The sequence below is a fragment of the Myotis nattereri genome (assembly GCF_964212035.1).
Source record: "Myotis nattereri genome assembly, chromosome: 20".
NCBI lineage: Eukaryota > Metazoa > Chordata > Mammalia > Chiroptera > Vespertilionidae > Myotis > Myotis nattereri.
In genome coordinates this window covers 4,470,290-4,491,724 of record NC_138096.1, presented here as the reverse complement: position 1 = coordinate 4,491,724, position 21,435 = coordinate 4,470,290, and the positions used below count along the sequence as shown (strand labels likewise).

General features: G+C 35.9%; 1 protein-coding gene across 3 annotated transcripts in view; it reads left to right on the top strand.

Annotated features, from left to right (window-relative positions):
- Positions 1 to 21,435, top strand: part of ARID4B (AT-rich interaction domain 4B) — a 59,772-nt gene that overhangs the window by 30,413 nt on the left and 7,924 nt on the right. Inside the window, exons 13-20 of one of the 3 annotated variants that reach the window (XM_081114330.1) lie at positions 706 to 800; positions 1,673 to 1,770; positions 2,485 to 2,728; positions 3,034 to 3,209; positions 7,079 to 7,231; positions 13,087 to 13,171; positions 14,283 to 14,481; positions 17,410 to 18,618. In XM_081114330.1, coding sequence (XP_080970456.1) covers positions 706 to 800; positions 1,673 to 1,770; positions 2,485 to 2,728; positions 3,034 to 3,209; positions 7,079 to 7,231; positions 13,087 to 13,171; positions 14,283 to 14,481; positions 17,410 to 18,618 — 2,259 coding nt within the window. Of the gene's footprint in view, positions 1 to 705; positions 801 to 1,672; positions 1,771 to 2,484; positions 2,729 to 3,033; positions 3,210 to 7,078; positions 7,340 to 13,086; positions 13,172 to 14,282; positions 14,482 to 17,409; positions 18,619 to 21,435 lie in introns of all 3 variants that reach the window. The other 2 variants (XM_081114329.1, XM_081114331.1) reach the window with 2 other exon arrangements.

Below are 21,435 nucleotides of genomic sequence, written 5' to 3'. Positions count from 1 at the left end.
TGCAAAGAAGTTATCATAAAGATAACTTTCAATGTTAAGCAGTTGCCCATCAGTTCAACAGTTTTACCAAACCTTGTTTCCCTGATTTTTAAAATTATTATTGTGCTTTCTTTGGTATTTATTCTTTAACTCATAAGGGGAATAAAAGTGGAATGAAATCATATAAGGTTTCAACAACCTGGTAAGAGGGGAAGAATTTTAATGAAATGGGCTTAAGTAGAAGACATGTTTTTTGTTTTTTATTTTTTATTGATTTTAGAGAGGAAAGGAGAGATAGAAACATTAATGATGAGAATCATTGATTGGCTGCCTCCTGCATGCCCCCTACTGGGGATTGAGCCTGCAACCCGGGTATGTGCTCTTGATTGTAATTGAACCTGGAACCTTTCAGTCCGCAGGCTGACACACTATCCACTGAGCCAAACCAGCTAGGGCAACAGGACATGTTTTTAATGAACAGCATTTCCCCCCCATATATGCAGGGTAGGACAAAAATAGGTTTACAGTTGTTCATATGGAAAGTGCAGTAAATTAATAAATAATCACGTAAGAATAAACTGTTTATACTCACAACTGTAAAGCTACTTTTGTCCACTTTCTGTGTGCATGTACGCACACACCCTTTGCACTGTATTTGAATCTTTGGAAATTTTAAATACAAAAAATGCACTGCGATTTTAATATATTTTGTGTTTTCCTTAATAGGCACACCTATTAACAAACGACCTGTACTTGGATATAGAAATTTGAATCTCTTTAAGTTATTCAGACTTGTACACAAACTTGGAGGATTTGATAATGTAAGTATTACAAGTATTACAATCAAAAGTGAAGCATGTTTTTTATACATGTTTTCTATCTAAATTATTTATTCCAATTAATAAAAAATGGAAATGACAGGTTAGAAACAGAGCTGGCTTCCTCAGAACAAATTTAAATTTAATTAAATATTTTTTAAAATGAGCTTTCTGACTTACTGTTAAGTTTGTCAAACTTTCATAAACCACCTAGTTATGTCTAAGTCATAGCATAACCATATCGATGGAAATTCTTGCTTATGTCTCCCACTAAACTAACATACTTGGGAGCATGGATCTGTGTTAATCTTCTTTATATCTAATCTCTTCCACTGTGCCTGATATATATAAAACATATCATTCATATATGTGGTAATACAAACATGCAGAAAACCTTTTTTTGAACTAGAAGAAATTATCTTAATATTGCCATGATGAATGGTGCTTATCTAATTAAGACTGAAAATTTTTTCTGTAGAATCAAATGCTTTCGTAAAATCCATAGAACTGCTTTGATTTATTAGCTTGTAAGTTTTACGGGACATGATACTTTATTTAAAATTTCTATCTTGGTTTCTTCATTATAAATTTTGATTAGGAATTTGGACATGTTCTTATTTACTAAAGCAGGGTTTATTTAAAATGAAGTGGTATAATATTTCAACATTTGTGAATTCTCTGAGATTTGTTAGAATACTAAAACTTATTTTAAAATGTTGTGAATCAATTTTTTATTTAGTATTGAGATTGATATTTTTCATCCATTTGAGACTAAAACCAATAAATAGAAACATATTTGTATATACTACGTTTATAAAAATATTTTTAAATTCCTACCTTTAATTTGGAAGTTTTCATTTCACTTTGTCCATTAGATTGAAAGTGGAGCTATCTGGAAGCAAGTCTACCAGGACCTTGGGATTCCTGTCTTAAATTCAGCTGCAGGATACAATGTGAAATGTGCTTATAAAAAGTAAGTCGGCGAACTTGCTATAGCTACGTTCAGTATTTTATCTAGAAAGCAGGGTGGGATGTATCCCATAACTGAGGCTCTAAGAAGTAATTAGAAATTTTCGCCGGAGTAATCACTCTATAATACAACATTTTCTAGAGTGTATTCTATGAACACTAGATCTACAAGATCATCTGTGAAGAAGTTTTTGTGGCCAAGTAAATTTTGCAAGTACTGTGTGAGGTTAAAATGCTAAAGTTTGAAAAGTTAGGTGTGCACAAGTTTGACTAGCAATCGGTGCCCTTGGGCCATGCCTTTGTTCGCCTCAGCCTCCGTGTCCTCATCTGCAGAATGAGATGGCACTGTTTGCCTCGGAGGATTACTCTGAGGATTAAATGAGATTTTACATGTACTTAGAGGTCCATTGCCTCGCTTACAAAGAAGTGCTCAACAAACAGGCTATCACTAGAACTTGTAAAAGCTACTGTTGTTACAGTTAGTGTATTTAAGATTATGATTGTCTTCTCACTTTTAGCATAGTTTTTTTAATTGAGACTTTCTTTGAAAAATGTTTCTATTTGGGTTAAAAAGATTGGGGAGAACTGAACTAGAATAAATGAGAATGTTAAGGCTGCATATCTGAAAAACAAGAGAAACGAACAAATTTAAATCACCACAACTCTACAGTAATATTTCAAAATTTTCCCCAAATGTAATTTCTCTTCATGTTTCTAGATACTTATATGGTTTTGAGGAGTACTGTAGGTCGGCCAATATTGAATTTCAGATGGCACTGCCAGAGAAAGTTGCTAACAAGCCATGTAAGGAGTGTGACAGTGTAAAAGAAATAAAAGTTAAGGAAGAAAGTGAACCAGAAATGAAAGAAATAAAGATTGAAGAGGAGGAGAAGATAATAATAAAAGAAGAAAACCCTACTGAAGATGATGTTGAAAGAAAGGAAAATATTAAACCCTCTCTGGTAAATCAGATACTGTCCTTTTCCATCTTTGGTACATTTTCTGTATACTCTAAAGATTTGTTAATTTATTGTATGATTTTATACTTAGATAGATTAGATTGTGCATTTTCTTCAGTAAGTGCTATTTTGGTGTTTACAATAGCTGTTCAATATTTTTGCCTAGTATTTTAAGAATGGCAGGAGTTTCTTAAAATACCTAATAACTTTCTCAATATTATCATTGGTTGTACCTTTTTTAATTAGATCATGGAATTAAGTTGGTAGTATTTACTTTTGTTGGTTTAGTTGCTCTGATCTTTTTCTAGGGAAGTAAAAAGAATTTATTAGAATCTATATCTACACAAAGTGATCAGGAAAAAGAAGTTAACCTAAAAAAGACAGAAGAAAATGAAAATCTGGTCAACAAAAATGATGAGACAACTGGGTTAGATGAACCCCTCAGCATAAAGGTAGAAGCTGAAGAAGAAAAAGCAAAATCTGGGTAAGAACTCTGTTTTTGGTTAAGATGCATTTTGGCTGAATGAATTCTTGTCATTTTCTCTTTGTATGTGCGTGTATGTATGAATCGAAATTTGATTGACAAAATATAGAGTAATTGGCTGATTTGCACTTATTACATAAATAGCATTTGCCTACTTCAGAGACCCTACTAATGCAAATGTAGCAAAAGGTCATGTTTTTGATTCATTCTCTTTGCTCTCATCATGGAAATTTATAAAATTTTCAGCTAGAGAAAAGTACTTCTTACTACATTAGGCTCTGCTAAATAACCAGATAATACACATTTGGGAAAATGATTTTCTCCAATGTTTATAGGTGGTATGTTGGCTGTAGATTTTGACAGTTGTATTCATTTCTTAAGCAAAAAATAAGAATGGAAAAGTGCTAATACTTAATTTTTAAAAGGCCGAAATTGTTATGCTGTGTTTTATGTGCAAGTAGCATTTACTTGTTTTGGTTAATTTGGAATGATGAATTATTTAGCAATGTAATTTGTACAAGGCCAGTGGACCCCTGGATTTTATTGGTGATCTTTGGTGTCTCATCTTATTTCTGAGGTTTAAAAACGCTAAACATTCCTCATTGCTAGTGGCCCATTTAAATAAGTACAACCAGTGATTTTTAATCGTTTTAATATTTTTCTGAAATTTGGCCACAGCATGAAGCCAAGGAGGGAGGAAGAAAAAAGAAAAACATGTTTAGATGAATATAGTAAAAGGTATTTATCTTTGTTACGTATCTGTGTGTACAAATATATATTTCACATATTCCTCACTGCTATTGCAACTATTAAGAAACTTAGTGAGTACCCAGCTTTTTGCCTAAAATCTCTTGATCATTTTAGTGTTATTTTGGCCTCAGCATGCAGATAAACTTTAAAGGAAAAACAACAACACTGGGTTTAGATGAATATAGTGTGTTTGTTCATTATATTTGGTTGTAGTTCTCTGTATGTGAATGTTTGTTTGAAATTATACATGCTGCTACTGGAGACTATTTTAACTATTAAGAAAGAACTTAGTAAGGATTCAGCTTTATGCCTAAGAATCTGACACTTAAATCTGCAGCTATTTCTGGGGCATCTACTGTGTTGAAGGCACCCTGATAAGCCTTTATTTTCTCTTTGTTACTAGTAATTATCTTTATTTTTCAAATTAGTACTTTAAAAACATTATTATTAGTATAATCTGTATTTTGTAGGGTTTTATTAATTCATTTAATTCTTCAACTAGATGGCTTTCTTACTTACTACAGAGGTATATACGTCATACCACAAACTGAAATTACCCTGGTGTGACTGCCCTAGTTTGATAGATATTTTTTAGAAGCATTATGTGTTAGAAATGTCCAAAAGTGATTTCTGAATTTTATTAGATCAGTGCAATAGAAAATTTTACAGTTATAAAGAATTAATATTTAAGTATTTCTCTAATGTATAACTTCCGCTAAGTAATTAGCTACGACCAAGAATTTTCAATAGCCTGCCTCTGTATTCCAGTATCTGGTCCATAATAGGTATTGATAAGTTGTAGCTTTTTTCTTTTAATTTGTTTCATTGTAAGGAGTGTCACATCAAACTGGGAAAATTTGATATTTCTTTGCGAATTCAGATGAAAAATCCTTGGTGTGTGTGTGTACATTTAAAGGCTGTCTTTCTTGTCATTGTGTTGTATCTGGTTTAGTGCACTTACCTCTGATTTTGCTACTGAATTCTTAGAAAAGTAGAAGCATTTTCTATGGCTGATTCAAGCCAGTAATTGTGTTGTCTGATTATTTATACATCAGTGTATTATCTTCATGACCTTTATTTGATTTGTGTCTGAAGTTGCTATTAAATGTGAAATTTTTATTATTTTTTTTATTATTTTGTTAGTACAGAGGATTGGGTTTTTATTCCAGATTAAATAAAGATTACTCTGGCTACCACTTAATGTAGGCTTGGCTTGCAATTCTTGGCATGTATCAGTTGTGCTGAGCGTATTACATGATGTAAGAGAACGTTTAGAATTGTTTTCATTTTTTAAAAAGTTTAGACTTTTTAGTCTGTCTTTCTCCTTTTACATCATGATTCTGAGGTGCATGATAAATCTCTTGTTTTGTTGTGGCCAGCACAATACATTTCCTTTTTTCCCTGATATTTTAACTTTTAATTTTATATATGTATGTAGTATATATTATACAGATAAAACATTTTAAGTTTGTTAATAATAGCTTATTATCCATAACACCCTTTCTGATAATTTCTTAAATATTTTAGCCTTACTAATCTTTAATTTTAAAGCTGTTAATGTATTTTCAATAATAGAGTTCATATTTTTTATCTTAGATTACAGTAGGTTTCCTTTAGGTTTTAAGTATATATTCCTTTGGCTGTTATTTATTGATTTATTGATTGATTGTTGAAAGTATTACAGATGTCCCCTTTGTCTGTTTGTTTTTCCCATTGATCCCCTCCACCCCCACCCACTCTTCCCAGGCCTTCACTCATTTGGCTGTAGATGAGTCTTTAAAAGAGGAATAGTTCTTGAGAATCCTTATAGACTTGGTGATTTATTTCAGAGAAATTTGACACATTTGACACTTTCATGAACTCAGACTTAATTTCACAAGTTTATTGTGCTTCCCTTCATCCCTCACTGTATAAAAGGAAAGAAATTAAAAAGGGTTATAGGGCTGCTTTTATCTCTATTTCTATATTATTTTTGTTGCCTGTATAATTAGGAATGGTAAAATATGTTATTGCTAAAAAGATTGCATATAAGAATATTAAAAATTATCAGTGAAAGTTGGATTTTTGTATAAATATTTTTGTATTAACTTTGAAGTTTAATGCTCAGCTGTCTTGTGCTTCTGTTTTATGATGTTTATTCATTGTCAGCTATAAAGTGATGGATTCATTTTTGAGAGGAATCTATTGTAATACATTTAGACAAACTGCAGAGCAGATAAAGACTTAACTAAATGTCAAATTTTATACTAAAGCATTGATTTTTTTTTTAATCTAGTGCTTGGAAAGATTTATGATTTGAGATTCTCTCCAACTTGTTTAATACAGATTTGTGTCTGATATAACATGAATATGAATACTCAGTTTTAGAAGGTACAGGATACTGAAAAGATCAGAATGGCTACAGTGCTGCTTCTGAATGGTGTAACTTTTAGTTTCAATTGGAACTTTAAAGTTGAGCGAGTTGGTAGAGAAGATTTTCAGTGAATATGGTAAAGAGAGCAGAAATTTTGAAGTTTAGAAGAATAAAAAAGAAAAAAACCTTGATGGGCTATTAATGTGAAGTTGGTAGAATATACTTGTGAAAGGTAAAATAACATTTTAGTATATAACATAACATTTGATTTTAGTTGGAGCACTTTTTAAAGTTATTAAGACTAGCCTTTGGCTAGTAAAAGTTTTTGTTTTAAATATCCTGAGGCTGGAAATATTTGACTAAAAAATAATTTTAGTCAGAAAATGGCTATGAGGTGTAATGATTTTTGTTTTTGTCAACCGAGATGTAAAACACTTTCATAATAAAACCTGAGACAATTGTAACAGTCGACTGTACTAGTTTCTTGCTCTGCAGCACAACTCCTGTCCCTCTGGCTGTTGGAAGTTTTCTTTTAATGCACTTATTTTTCATTATTCATTTTCTCTAAATGTCTCTTTTCTGTAACCACAGTCATCATATACAGTTTTAGTTTTTAATATTAAATTGAAAATCAGAGAATTTCATACACATGGAACCTGCTGTTCCCGGAACAATCACAGCCACAATTTTTATCAATTTATGTGGTTTGGAACTGGAAAGCTTATGAAGTGTCTTTTATTAACTGCAATTTTTTAAACCTTTCAAGAGATGAAACGAATAAAGAGGAAGAGGAAGATGATGAAGAAGTAGAAGAGGAGGAGGAGGAGGAGGAGGAGGAGGAAGAGGATGAAGAGGATGATGACAACAATGAGGAAGAGGAGTTTGAATGCTATCCACCAGGCATGAAAGTCCAAGTGCGGTATGGACGAGGGAAAAATCAAAAAATGTATGAAGCTAGTATTAAAGATTCTGATGTCGAAGGTGGAGAGGTCCTTTACTTGGTCCATTACTGCGGATGGAATGTGAGGTAACTTGAGTTTTAGCTAGTGATTGCTACCTGGAAACACTTACAAATAATTTCCTATTTTAAAACTTAATTAATGAATTACAGGCTTATTTGTATTTTCATTGAGGTCATAGCACTATATAAAAAATATGTAGTTTTTAGTATGTAAATGCTCGAGTAGTGACTTCCTACCTCCTGTTGTTAATAACTTGGAAGACATCCTTAGTGTCTGCCCAGTTAATGTTTACATTACATGTGGATTAATCAAAGCAACACTTGGTGAAATGATAGGAAAATCCTTAAAGATGTGAAAGAGATTTGAGCTTCTTGATGTCTACAAGCCGATGATCAGACTTCTTGCTCTCTTGCGTTTTCAACTACCTTGCCATAGTAACCTCTTTGTAATCCTCTTGTCATATGCGGACGTCACATTTCTTTCAGTAGGCAGGGAGTTTACAATGGAGATTTCTTAAGAAGCTTTAGCTATTTCAAGAAGGCCTTATCTCCTCCTTAACAGTGCTTGTGTTACAGTGTTTTTCAGAAGCCTCAGAAATGTATTTTCATGTTGGAAACACTATGGTTGCAATGTAAGCAGGTCTGCTTAACTTAACTAGAGTACACTTCCTCCCTTTTCCTCCTGGGGAGCTGAAAGGCAAGACAGAGGTTCGGTTTCAGGTGGGGTTAAATGAAGTGTTTTTCTTCTCACAGGTTTCCTTTGGTTTATCCAAAGAAATTCTCTATTTTAAGTTTGTCCAAAGTTTATGTCAGTTTTGGGATCTGATCATCTAGGTATCTTTTAAGAAAAACTTATTTCATTTTGGAATGTTTAATACTATTTTTGAAATATAGCCCATGATAGGGCTGTAGCCCTTGGAAAGTTAATCATAGAAGTTTTAAGTGGTGGTTTCATGTGTGCCTAGTCTCTTCAAGGAGGAATATAGTTCTCATGCTTTATATTTAAATTATCATTTGTTTGGAAAGTCACTGAAACAATTTTATCTTATTCTTAAAAATAACACTCTGTTCCTTAAAAGTACATTTTGTGTTGTCTGGTTGCAGCAGTAGGAAACTCTAGAAACAAGTCTAATCTGATTTCCTTCTTTATTTTGAGAAAAGTACAGATCTGATCCATTGGGCTTGTTCTTTATTTCTGACCAACAAGCTTAACAAAAGTTTTGAATTTTAAGACTTATCTGTCATCGGTGTTGTCCTGAAACCAGCTTTTCCAGATACTGCTTTTAAAATCATGTGTCATTAATTCTTTTGTCGGTTGGTTCTTATGCTGCCCCTATGATGCATGATGTTTCTCACTGTAGTGCTGGCATGAATGATATGTTCAGAGGAAGATGCTTGAAATCTCAGATACAGTGGCTGTAGGAATATTTTGCCCACTCTTTGATATTTAATCATTTTGATCCCACTAAATGGTCTTATTAAACATGAATGTAGAGGGAGTTCCATTATTGCCTAAGGTGTAAATGTTGAGTATGTTAGTTTAAAATTAGGAGAAAATTGAGTCGACAAAAATTAATTACTAAATAATGCCCACAAGATAGATAAAAGCCACATCATCTTTTTGCCCTCTCCTTTCAGTCCTTCTGGTTATTTTGCTATTTTATTTTATTGTATTTTACATTTTATATATATTTTTGCTAGTTTATATATAACAAGGCAGTTTTCTTAGTAGCCTCTTAAAATGCTTTAAATTCTGTGATGAATGGATAGAATTTAATCATTCTCTAACTTTCACTATAATCAGGGCCTGATTGTTTTCTATTAATTATCTCAAACAAGAGGCTTAGTATGTATGTGAGTTGAGACATTGATAAAGTTATTCTGTAGTTAAGATAACTTTCCATTTCCTTAAGAAGAGATTGACTAAAAGAAAGTATCCTATCTGAGGAGCACTTGGGTTTTAGAGGGTAGAAAATGTTGGGCATATTAGCTTTGAAGTTGATAGTGGGTTGGGTAGGATAACGGGCGATATTCGAAGGAGGCATTCAGGTGTTTAATAATATGGAAAGGAAAAGGAGAACTAACTATTCAACAAGACTTGCTTGTGTCACTGAGAAGGATGCACTACTCCTGACAGCTCAAGCATTTTGTGGTCTGAACGTTGACAAGAAGAAAACTTACATCTCAGTGAAGAACTGTAGGGGTGGATCCCCACACGAAGCATCGTAGAGAAAACAACTGTACTTCAGTAGATTAAGCAGTTAATTTCCTTATAGTCAATATCACAGCATCCTCTTTCTCGGCAATAGTAACCAAGGTCTGTCCTGCTGATGAATACGAAATCACTGTGGGGAGCATTGGAGCTCTTGTTCCCCAGCATGTGTCGTCAGTTTGACTCAAATACAATTTTAAAAAAAGAAAAGAAAATCACATGTGATTTTTGCTGCTCCTTCTTGTCTGAAGTTATCTAATGAGGACTGCAACAAGCCCTCATCACCTCCACAACTGTTTTCACATTATTTTCAGAAATTCAGCTTTATCTCTGAATTTACACTTGATGTGAAATTGAAAACGAAGATTTATGCATGAAGGTTCATGAAAGTAGTTTTATTTTCAGTGGCAGCCATTCATTACTATGGCAGTTTAGAACATTTCATGTGGGGCTATTTATGTGAGTTTTGTGTGATCTGAAACATTTTCTAGCAAACGGTTTTCTTAAAAAGAAAATATCTTTTAAAAAATACTGTTCTACATTATTCTTTTTTCTAAAGTGCTATATAAACCTTTACATTAATATAATTATTATTTATACCCTTAATTCAAAACTGAAAAATGTGATAACTAGTGAATGAATATTGAACTACTTTGGACCTCCTGGCAACAGAATGGGAGTAAAGCAGAAATTCAAATCTGAATAAAAAGCATTGGTTTATAAACGCCATACCTGTAGAATATATAGACTAATGGATTGGGACAGATGTGGCCTGGCTCTACCTGGAGCCAGATTCTTCTCTATCCTTCTATATATGGCAACTCTGAATTTTCTCGGGACCTGTCCAACTGTTCTCTTAAGGTTCCAGTTTCTCCATATTCAGATGAAAAAGTACCATGGCAGTCAAAAGGCTATGAAAATTTTTTTTGCAGCATTCAAAATACTTTGTATCAGATAGTCCTACATGTAGAGAAATGTAAAACAAAGCTTAATAGCAATAAGGAGAACTTAAAAAATGACTTTGGAGTTGACTAGTTTTTCAGTGCAAGTGAAAATAAACATTTTTTTGGTGTGAAATAAAGAATCAGTTATCTTTACAACTCAAATGGGCTTTCTGTTTTCAACTTAAGAGGGTTTATTAAACGGGACTTTTCCACTTAGTAGTTTATAGATTAGCAGGTATATTTTATGTAAAACATAAAAATTGGACCCGTTTCATTTGGTGGCTTTGTAGATTGGCAGGTAGTACGTTTGTCTAAATTTACACAAATAGGAACCCCCTAAATTTATCATTATTAGTAAAGTAAGTTTTGGGGATACTTTAGAAAATCAGTATCCGAGTCACAGTTGCTAACCATTTTCAGTGGTCTATAAATAAAAGCTGCTCTGCCATTGTTCTTAACACTACTGATTACCTCTGCCTAAAGACCTATACCTTCGCTTCATTTTATAGAGTTAAATTCTCAAGAAAATGGATTGACATCATTACTGTATCATTCTCTTGGGGTGGTTGTGTCAAATCTTAAATTATGCTATAATATTTATGTTTCTATCATTATGCTATTATTTTCTTTATTATGATGAACACCATTCCTGTGTCTTTGGTAAATCTTACGGATTTAACAGTATTAAATGAAATAGAAATATGCAGTGTTAATAACATGCTTAGAATTTTAGCTTTTCAGTCATATACTTTTATTTTTGTTGTATCCTAGGTACATTACTAAAAGTATAAAATGGTGTTCAGTGAGTCTTCATAAATTTTGTTTTAGATATTTTCTCAAATTAAAAATATATGTATAGCCAGAGAGCTCAGTTAGAGCATCATCCCAGTAAGCCAAGGTTGCAGGTTCGATCCCCAGTCAGAGCACATATAAAATGCATAAATAAGTGAAACAACAAATTGATGTTTCTCTCTTTCTCCCTTCCTTTCTCTCTAAAATCAATCAATAAATAAAAAAATATGTGTTAACTGAGATTATAATAGAAAATTCATCAAGTAGGTAAATATTGATAAAATTACTTATAAAGTTTATTATTAATAGCTAGTGCTTCTTTTCATCATGAGTTGGTCTTTTTTCTATTACTGTGTCCCATAGGTTCTTAGGGAGGAAACTTCATCTCCTTGCAATGACAGCGTAAATTTCCACTTTAGATACGAGGTCTTTAAAAGCTTAGTTATATGATATATATAACTTAACCTTTTGTTTATAGGAAGTAAGATATGAAATATGTATTGCTCAGCAATTATTAAATGAATATACATTGCAGAAAACAAACTACAAATGACTAATATTTTACTGTAATGGTTATTACATTTTATCTTAATCTATGCATATTTTAGATAATGAGTTTTTAGCATTATGTCAATTTGGTTTTGCTTTGAAATTATTTTGGAAATATCTTTATTTTGCGTGTACTTACTTTTTCTTAATCTCTACGATTATGTCTTTTGGGTGTATATATTAACATATGCTGAATGGGTTTAGTTGGGTTGAAGAAGAACCACATCTGAATTGATGTTGGGCACAGAAGCCATTTCTATCTGGTTGACTGACATTCTTTTCCATTTTTATTATTGCTAAGTGATTGCTTAGTGATTTGCCAACATATCCAAACAAAAACTATAAAGCTTTCTTTTTTTGAACTCGACTTTTCTCTGGTGAGAGCAATTATGTTATGGTCTCTGAATGATTTCTTCTAGCTTTGTATAAATATTTTAATTCATCACATTTTAAAAATACAAATATGTACGTACCTTCTTTCAGAAGGTGCAGAGGTTTGTATTGTTCCTTTTGTAATTACCATTTAGTGTTGCCTTCTCTGCTCATTTGAAAGCTCCCTGTGGGAAGGGGCTGTGCTGCCTTCACTGCTGAGCACCCAGTGCCTCAGTGCAGAGCCTGTCACATGATAGGCACCTGTGACGTATTTGTCACGTGACTCTGCCCTTGTTCGTGCTTTTGGTCTTGGAGTTCACAGACTTGATCAGTTCAGGGCCCTCTGGTGCGGCGCCTCCATCTCCCATAGGCCAGGGAGTGACCTTTGGAAGCTCAATGAGTTGCTTGTGCATCTTGTCTTCCATGTTTGTTTCATTAGTTAGATGACTCAGTAGAAATATTTTCAAATAAGTCATGTATATACTTGAAAATATTTCATTAGTATTTTAGTTAAATATCAGGTAGGATACTTGTCTAGATCCTATGCTTTAATTATAAGGAATTTATTGATAACAGAATTTAAGAAGTACGGTCGAATCACTAACAGGCAGTCTTAATTTTTAGAGAGAGAGAAACATTAATGTGAGAATGAAATAGAAATTGGCTGCCTCCTGCACACCCCCTACCAGGAATCGATCCCACAACCCGGGCATGTACCCTAACTGGATATCAAACCTTCAACCCTTCTGTGCATGAGACAACGCCACACCAGTCAGGGCAGTTGGTAGCTTTATGCATCAAACCAGGAAGTTGAACTAAATGATCTCCAGGGTTGTTTCCAGTTCTAAAATGAAGTGATTCTATTTATGAGTTTCTTTTTAATATGCCATAAGTATCTCTGTGGTATATGTCTGTTTATTTATATCAATTTCCTTTAATTTCAGATATGATGAATGGATTAAAGCAGATAAAATAGTAAGACCTGCTGATAAAAATGTGCCAAAGATAAAACATCGGAAGAAAATAAAGGTAAGTGCTTATTTTTCTCTACATTATGATTCTTAATTAAAGAACTTTCCCCCCAGAATTATGCATTAAGTGTGTGTGCATTAGTGTTAGCAGAGTTGGAAATACTCCCTTGAAATAGCAAATTTAGCAAAAGCTAGATTTGGGTACAATAATACTGTCACTTATGGAAAGACATTTTGGAAACGGTACTAAATGATCTGTGAGACTTTTTTCCCTTTCAGCCTTGTAGAAGGCTCCCCAGCCAGATTTTACTGATCCATGTCAGCCCTCTCCTGCCCCTCTGATTTCCAGTGGGGACCCTAACGTAGTGGCCTGGACCTGGGTTGCGTTCTAACTGCACCCTCCTCAGGAGGAAAGGAGGCTTCTTTGACCGCAGGTAGCGGCTTAGAGCAGGTTCCCAGAGGTGCCACTGTCCTGGAAGTTGATGTTACTTTTACGTATGATCGAATTGCTCCTTCTAAGATTAACTCTCTTTAACGTTTTCTTAGAAAGTAGACCATTAGCTTTAGAACAATTGTTCTCTTGTTAATGGCATTTTTATATTTTGAATGGTGTATGTATTTGAGGTGTTTAATTGTTCTTCTGAAGTTCACTTTTCATATTCAAAGTGAGAAGCTGTTTACTTTCCTGCTAAATGATAGTCTAGTGGCCCCTGATAGTGAAAGCTCTCCCCTAAAATGGTTTTCTTTTCTCCCTGTACCATTGGGTCCATTTTTAAGTTTCGGGACAGCAACTGAGTAGCTACAGCTCAGGCCTCATCAAGCACTTTTCATCTTCACTCTCGGTCTTCGTTGGAAAGAATGGGGTGACATTGGTTAACAGAATGATACAGGTCTCAGGTATCCCAGAGGCACGCTAGTGTTAATTGTCTATCTGATGGTTGATTTATTTCAGCTGCTTAAATATAAATATTAGACAAAAACTTTTTGCTCATCCTGCATTATTTGTTAAATAATATTGAAAAAACATCTGTGGCTGTTTTGAGGGGCTTTCGTATATTTTTGTTATTTAATATATTTTAAGAGTTAAAATTAGTGTTAACAATGTTACTAATAAATGCCTCATGATAAATTATGGCTAACATGAGATACTTTTTTCCCCCTTAACCTAGAATAAATTAGACAAAGAAAAAGACAAAGATGAAAAATACTCTCCTAAAAACTGTAAACTTCGGCGCTTGTCAAAACCACCATTTCAGACAAATTCATCTCCTGAAATAGTATCTAAACTGGACCTTACTGATGCCAAAAACTCGGATACAGCTCATATTAAATCCATAGAAATTACTTCTATCCTTAATGGACTTCAAGGTAAATATCATAAATGCCCTTTTTGCATGCAAGTGTTTGTTGTTTTTATATATCAAATTTTATAAAGGTAAAATTCATTAATATCAAATTGGTTTTTTAATTGAACCATAATTTTTTTTGGTTCTATTACTTGAAATAAAACCAGCCATTAATTGAGGCTTAGAAATATTTCTGTTAGTAGATCCAAGGGCACCAGTAAATTGTAGTTAAAATTTAATATTCACCCTATTGTATTGATTCAGTGTTTTTTTTCAGGTTCCATCTTTTCTGTTGCCATGGAAAGCACAGTTGGTGTTATGCCATATTAGAATATAAAATTAAATTGAATTTTTTGTAAAGAATATTTAACTTTGCTTATCTTGATTACATTTATTATATTCTCTTTTATGGTGACATTACTGCTTAATATTTACAGCAGAATGAAGTGTAACTATCAGATAATAACAATGATAAAGACTGGTGGGAGGGGGAGGTTTATAAATCTGGCTGGCAGGGAAAAGGGGGGGAAGATCTGATCTATCAAATGAAGCAAAAGAATGTGTCTCCATAAAAAATATTCTAACATTTTTTGTAACTTGAAAAGAGTTGAGATTTTTTTGTTGTTAATCCTCATCTGAGGATATTTTTCCCATTGATTTTTAAAGAGAGTGGAGGGGGAGAGACGGAGGGAGAGAAACATCGATGTGAGAGAGACACATCAATTGGTTGCCTCCTTCACGAACCCTGATCAGGACTGAGGAGAAATTAGCAAGTAACTAAAAGAGGAAATATTTTTAGAACTGACAGGCAGAAATCTTTAAATTGAAAGAGCCCCTCAAGTACTTGAAGTGATGAAGAAAGAGCCATGCCACAGTACATTTTATCTATAATAATAAAAGCGTAATATGCTAATTAGACTGGACATCCTTCCAGACAACCTTCTGGACAAAGCCTGGGCTGCAGGGGAAGCCTGGGTCCTTGGTGCCTGCCGGAGGCTGGAGGGAAGCCCGGGTCCCTGGTGCCAGAGGGAAGCTGGTGCAGGCAGCTGGGGAAAGGAAGGCCTACTCTTGCACGAATTTCGTTCATCGGGCCTCTAGTGAAATTATAAAATAGCAGGAATAAAATCATCACCACAAAGGAATGAAAGAGTGTTTTCAACACTGTAAGCAAAAGAGCCGCACCTTCAAAATTTTGAAGGAAAATAATTTCAACTTGGAATTCTGCACCTGGTTAAACAGATCACACAATGAAGTTTGAGGGTCAGGATGTATTCAGACGTGTAAGGACAAAGACTATTTTCCTCCCATGTACTGTTTTAGGAAACTGTTAGGTGGTCCAACACAATATGGGAGTAAACCTAGAAAAAGGAAGATGTGAGATTGTTTTAACAGTGGGTCTGGGTCACGAGAAAACCTGCAGGAGATTCCTAGGATGATGGCTGTTAGAACTGACCCAGAGAGCAGCCCCCTAGATGGAGCAGAAAATAGGCCTCCAGGGTAGAGATTGAGTGAGTGAGGAAATTGCAGAGAATGCTTGACTTAATGGAGCAGTGAAATAAGTGTGAAAGACATAAGAAAGGAAGACAGCATGAGTAGAAAAGAACTTTTGGAAACTCCTTGAAAAATAAAAGGCTATACCAGAAAGAAAATAACAAGTGGACTGTTTCTGCAATGAACCATATTTACATGTTATAAATACTATATTTGAATAAATATACAGAGAGAAAGTATGGGGGAAGAGGGATGAGGTATTAATAAGAGAAAATTCTCATTGCTTATATAGGTTAAACTTTATAAATCAACAAATAGAATATTATTAAGAGAAGGTGGTAATAACTATCAATAGAAATAGTTATAACCACCTATATGTACTGCTTTGATCATTTTAAAAAATTTAGTTATGTAGGAACACATTGAAAATTTTTAATGTTTTTACCCATCTTAATTGTCTCAATTTTTTTTAAATTTAAACCTAGTTAAAGAACATACTACATGGATTTCTTAGACTGTTATATTTAAGATTCTAAATTCTGGAATCAAATGACTTAAATTTAGACTTTCTCTTGCCATTTGGGGTAGTTTAACCTCTCTAAATCCTAATTTCCTAAACTATAAAATAGGGATGATAAAACACACTCCTCAAACACACACCTCACAGCTTTAATGAGGCATAATTTACAGACAATAAAATTCGCTACTTTTATCTTTACAATTTTATATGTTACTAGAGGCCCAGTGCACAAAATTCGTGCACGTGAAGGGGGGGGGTGTCCCTCAGCCGGGCCTACACCCTCTCCAATCTGGGACCCCTTGGGGGATGTTTGACTGCCGGCAGTCAGACATCCCTCTCACAAATCTGGGACTACTGGCTCCTAACCGCTTGCCTGCCTGCCTGCCTGATTACCCCTAACCGCTTCTGTCTGCCAGCTTGATCGCCATCTAACCAACCGCTCCCCTGCTGGCCTGATTGACGCCTAACTCTCTCCTGCCGGCCCAGTCACCCCCAACTTCCCTCCCCTGCCGGCCTGATCACTCCCAACTGCCTCCACCCCACCCCCCCCCCCCCCTCCGCCAGCCTGGTCTCCCCACGCAGTCTGCTGTTCAGTCGTTTGGTTGTCCCTCACTAACCCCCTGCCAGCCTGGTTGCCCCAAGCAGCCTGCTGTTTGGTCGTTACTGTTACTGTGACAGTGTCCCGGACAATTTGCATATTCCTCTATTAATATAGATGGCAAAAGTATATAGTAGTGGAACTATCGCTCCACATGTCGGCATTTCTGCTTTTGGTGAGTGTCTTAACTCTCAGAAGCTTAGTTTCCTCACTTGTAAAATGGGTTAAAACCTGGCGAGCAGGGTGGCTATAAACATAGGAGCTAATATATAAAGTGCATGGCGCAGAGAAGATACTGCTAATCTTCCTGTCATACATCGTTTTTCTTCTTTCTTTTCCAGCTTCTGAAAGTTCTGAAGACAGTGAGCAGGAGGATGAGACAGGTGCTCACGACATGGACAGTACTGGCAAAGAGGAATCGAAGACGGAGTATTTGGCCCACGCCAGAAATGACCTTCTTTCAAAGGAGGAACAGAACAGTTCATTTTTGCTAGAAGAAAGCAAGGTCCATGCAGATTTGGTAATATCTAAACCAGCGTCGAAATCTCCAGAAAGGTTAAGAAAAGATATGGAAGGATTGTCTGAAGATACAGATTATGAAGAAGATGAAGTCACAAAAAAGAGAAAGGATGTCAAGAAAGACACCCCCGATAAATCCTCAAAGCCACAGGTCAAACGTGGGAAAAGAAGGTACTGCAACACAGAGGAGTGTGCAAAAACCGGGTCGCCCAGCAAGAAGGACGAGAAGGCCAAGAGCAAAGACTCACTTTGCGTAGAAAACAGTAGCAACAGCTCCTCTGATGAAGACGAAGAAGAAAAATCAAAAGCAAAGCTGACACCAACCAAGAAATACAACGGTTTGGAGGAAAAGAGAAAATCTCTGCGGACGACTGGTTTCTATTCGGGATTTTCAGAAGTGGCAGAAAAAAGGATCAAACTTCTCAACAACTCAGACGAAAGGCTTCAGAACAGCCGAGCGAAAGATCGCAAAGATGTCTGGTCAAGTATTCAGGGCCAGTGGCCCAAAAAGACGCTGAAGGAGCTTTTTTCCGACTCCGACACGGAGGCCGCAGCCTCCCCTCCGCACCCGGCTCCGGAGGAGGGCCCGGCCGAGGGGACCCTGCAGACGGTGGCCGAGGAGGAGAGCTGCTCACCCGGGGCCGAGCTGGACGCGCCGCTGCCCGCCGGTGCCGACGGCCAGCCCGCCGAGGAGAAACCCACGGAAGCCAGCGACAAGAAGGCCGAGTTTCCCAGCAGCGGCAGCAATTCAGTGCTGAACACCCCTCCGACCACCCCCGAGTCCCCTTCCTCGGTCACCGTCACGGAGGCCGGGCAGCAGCAGTCTTCGGTGTCAGCATCAGACGCCCTGGCCCCAAACCAGGAAGAGGTGCGAAGCATCAAGAGTGAGACGGACAGCACCATCGAGGTGGACAGTGTGGCGGGGGAGCTGCAGGACCTGCAGTCCGAGGGGAACAGCTCGCCCGCCCGCTGCGACGCCAGCGTGAGCTCCAGCAGCAGCACCCAGCCCGAGCCCGAGCCCTCGGAGAAAGGTGAGCCGCGGGCCTGGGCCCGCCTTAGGGTCCCCTCCTCCCTCCCAGTGGCTTCCCAAGGAAGCGCTGTGCGAAGGCGGTGCGGATGGCAGCTTGGAAAGTCATCTGAGTAATGAGTAGTGGGATGCGTTATCTCAAAGCTTGGGAAGGACCTGGTGTCCTTGGCACCCAGGCCCCAGTCCAGACCCGTTAGGGACACATTCTCCGCCGGTGGACGTGTGGCATGAGCAGCTTCAGTACATTTCTGTAACGTTGTGTGTGCAGTTGTCACGTGCAGTTTCTCACGAACATTTTGATTTATCGACAGACCCCTCCAACCTTAACCAAATCTGTATGTAGGGGTTTGGAGCAACCACCGGCCAGGCACTGCTTTCCTCAGACAACCGTGTCACACTGCTTTTCAAGCCTGACTAACTTGTGTGAGTTTGTAAAGGAATTTGATGCTTTCTTAGATGCATAGCTACCAAATTGAAGGACCAATGTGTATGTTACTAACCGACAGTAATACTTTTTTGATTTTCCGTGAAGTTGTTAAAAGTGGAAATTCAAATGAGTACTTTCTAAAAGTATCAGTACCTTTTGATAATGCCATAGCTATACTTCTGTCATCATTTTTCTTATAAACCACTTCACTCAGGTGTCTTTAAATTGGTATACTCTAGTCTGACACTTGGCTTCAAAGCACTCTTGTCCATTGTAAAGGCAGAGCACTAGGTAGGGTATGTATTTTATGTGACATAACAGGTTTTGTGCTAGCTTTAGGTTCTTAGCTTAAGAGAGAGAATCTAGATCAGATTAGTTAAATCCAAGTTTTCTCACACAAATCATTTTTTTCCTCCTCCAGCTTTATTGAGAGATAATTGATATAACATTGTCACACAAATCTTGACTTAAAATATTTCTTTTGGAACAATAAATACTAAGTACAAAATATAATTGCTATTAAATTGGGATGTTCTTCGTTGTTGTTTTTTTACATTCACAGATATAGCTACTATGATTGTATTTGTCTGCCATACTATCTTATGGAACTGAATTGTCCAGGCATAAATAATCTTCAGAATTAGAGAAGCCTTTGTCATAAATGATTAGAGAGACTTTTGACAATAGCATGATAGAATTTTAATACTTATAATTCTTACAAGATTGTATCTTTGTGTTCCTCATCTTATGAAAAATAAAAAAAATTAAAAGATATGGTAGTCCTTCTGAATTTTAATCTTGAATAGGTTAAAAAGAAACATGAGAACTTCCAGATTTAGGGTAGCAGAGGACCATCTGCTTTATCATGTCACAGCATATAGTATTTTTAAATAATTTAGTCCTTTATTTAAAAAAATAATTTTAACTGATTTTTAGAGAGAAAGGAAGGGAGAGAGAGGAAAAAACATTGATGTGAGAGTGAAACATCGATCAGTTGCCTCCCACATGTGCCCCAACTGGGGATCGAACCCACAACCTGGGCATGTGCCCTGACTGGGAATTGTACCTGTGACCTTTTGGTGTATAGGATGACCAACCAAGCCACACTGGCCAGGGCAGGGATAACTTTTTAAGCACCTGTTTAATATGACCTCATTTTAATAAAGTTGTCTACTGATATTAGAGAATTTACATGGTATTAAAAATAAAAATGTGCCGAAACCGGTTTGGCTCAGTGGATAGAGTGTCGGCCTGCGGACTGAAGGGTTCCGGGTTCGATTCCGGTCAAGGGCATGTACCTGGGTTGCAGGCACATCCCCAGTGGGAGATGTGCAGGAGGCAGCTGATCGATGTTTCTCTCTCATCGATGTTTCTGGCTCTCTATCTCTCTCCCTTCCTCTCTATAAAAAAATCAATAAAATATATTTAAAAAATAAAAAATAAAAATGTAAGTCTTGCAATTTAGATTTAGGATTTTCCTCCAGTTTAGCCTACATTAACCTGAAAATTTCAGAATTAAACTCTTGAGGAAAAATCTGGCAATTATTTTTAAGAGTCTGCGTCTGTATAATCAATATCTAAGTCACCTTCTTTATGTTTCACTTTGTTATATTAAAATAGCATTAGGAAAAGTTATCAATAGATACACCCATTAAAAAGGAAATCTATTAAAGTTTCAAACAAAACAATTCTGTTTCATTTTTGACCACAGAAGCCATGTCTTACATACTCAAAGTTGAGTTTACCACTGGTAATAGGACTAAGAAACTTTTTGTAGCAAACATGGCATCATTTTATCCTAAAATTAATTATGTCATGTTATTATAGTATGTGACGTTGGAACTGAATAGATAGGATTTATCTATGGAAAAAGAACTTACCGCGGAGTCCGGGGAAAAAGACTTGCAGCTGGAAAGAATCGGAAACACAGGAGGTGCTGAGGACCAGATTAGTAAAAAGGAAAACGTATAGAAACCACAGCGTAGAGCAGTGATCAATCAGTGAAGCCTGAGCAGCGGGGAAAGTTAGGAACGTTTGGGACTTGGGCTAGTCCTTAAAGGAAAGGAGACATTTAAAACATTTTGGAGAATCTTCTACCAAGAAGGTGAACCGTTACTTAGAACTGCTATTGCTGGATTTGTAAATGGTGTGTGTGTTAACCAGTGCCCTGAGAACTAAGTTACTGATGAAATAAATAAATGCGTAATATAACTGAATTACTACTAAAATTTACCCCATTCGGATCATAGCATTTAAAATTATAGTAATATCATTATAAGATATATTATTAATATTTAACCTGTAATTAAACTTTAATATTTTGGTTTTACTGAATTTTAACAAATTTTATTTTTTATTTTCAGCATATGCCTGTTTTTGAATTACTACTAGACT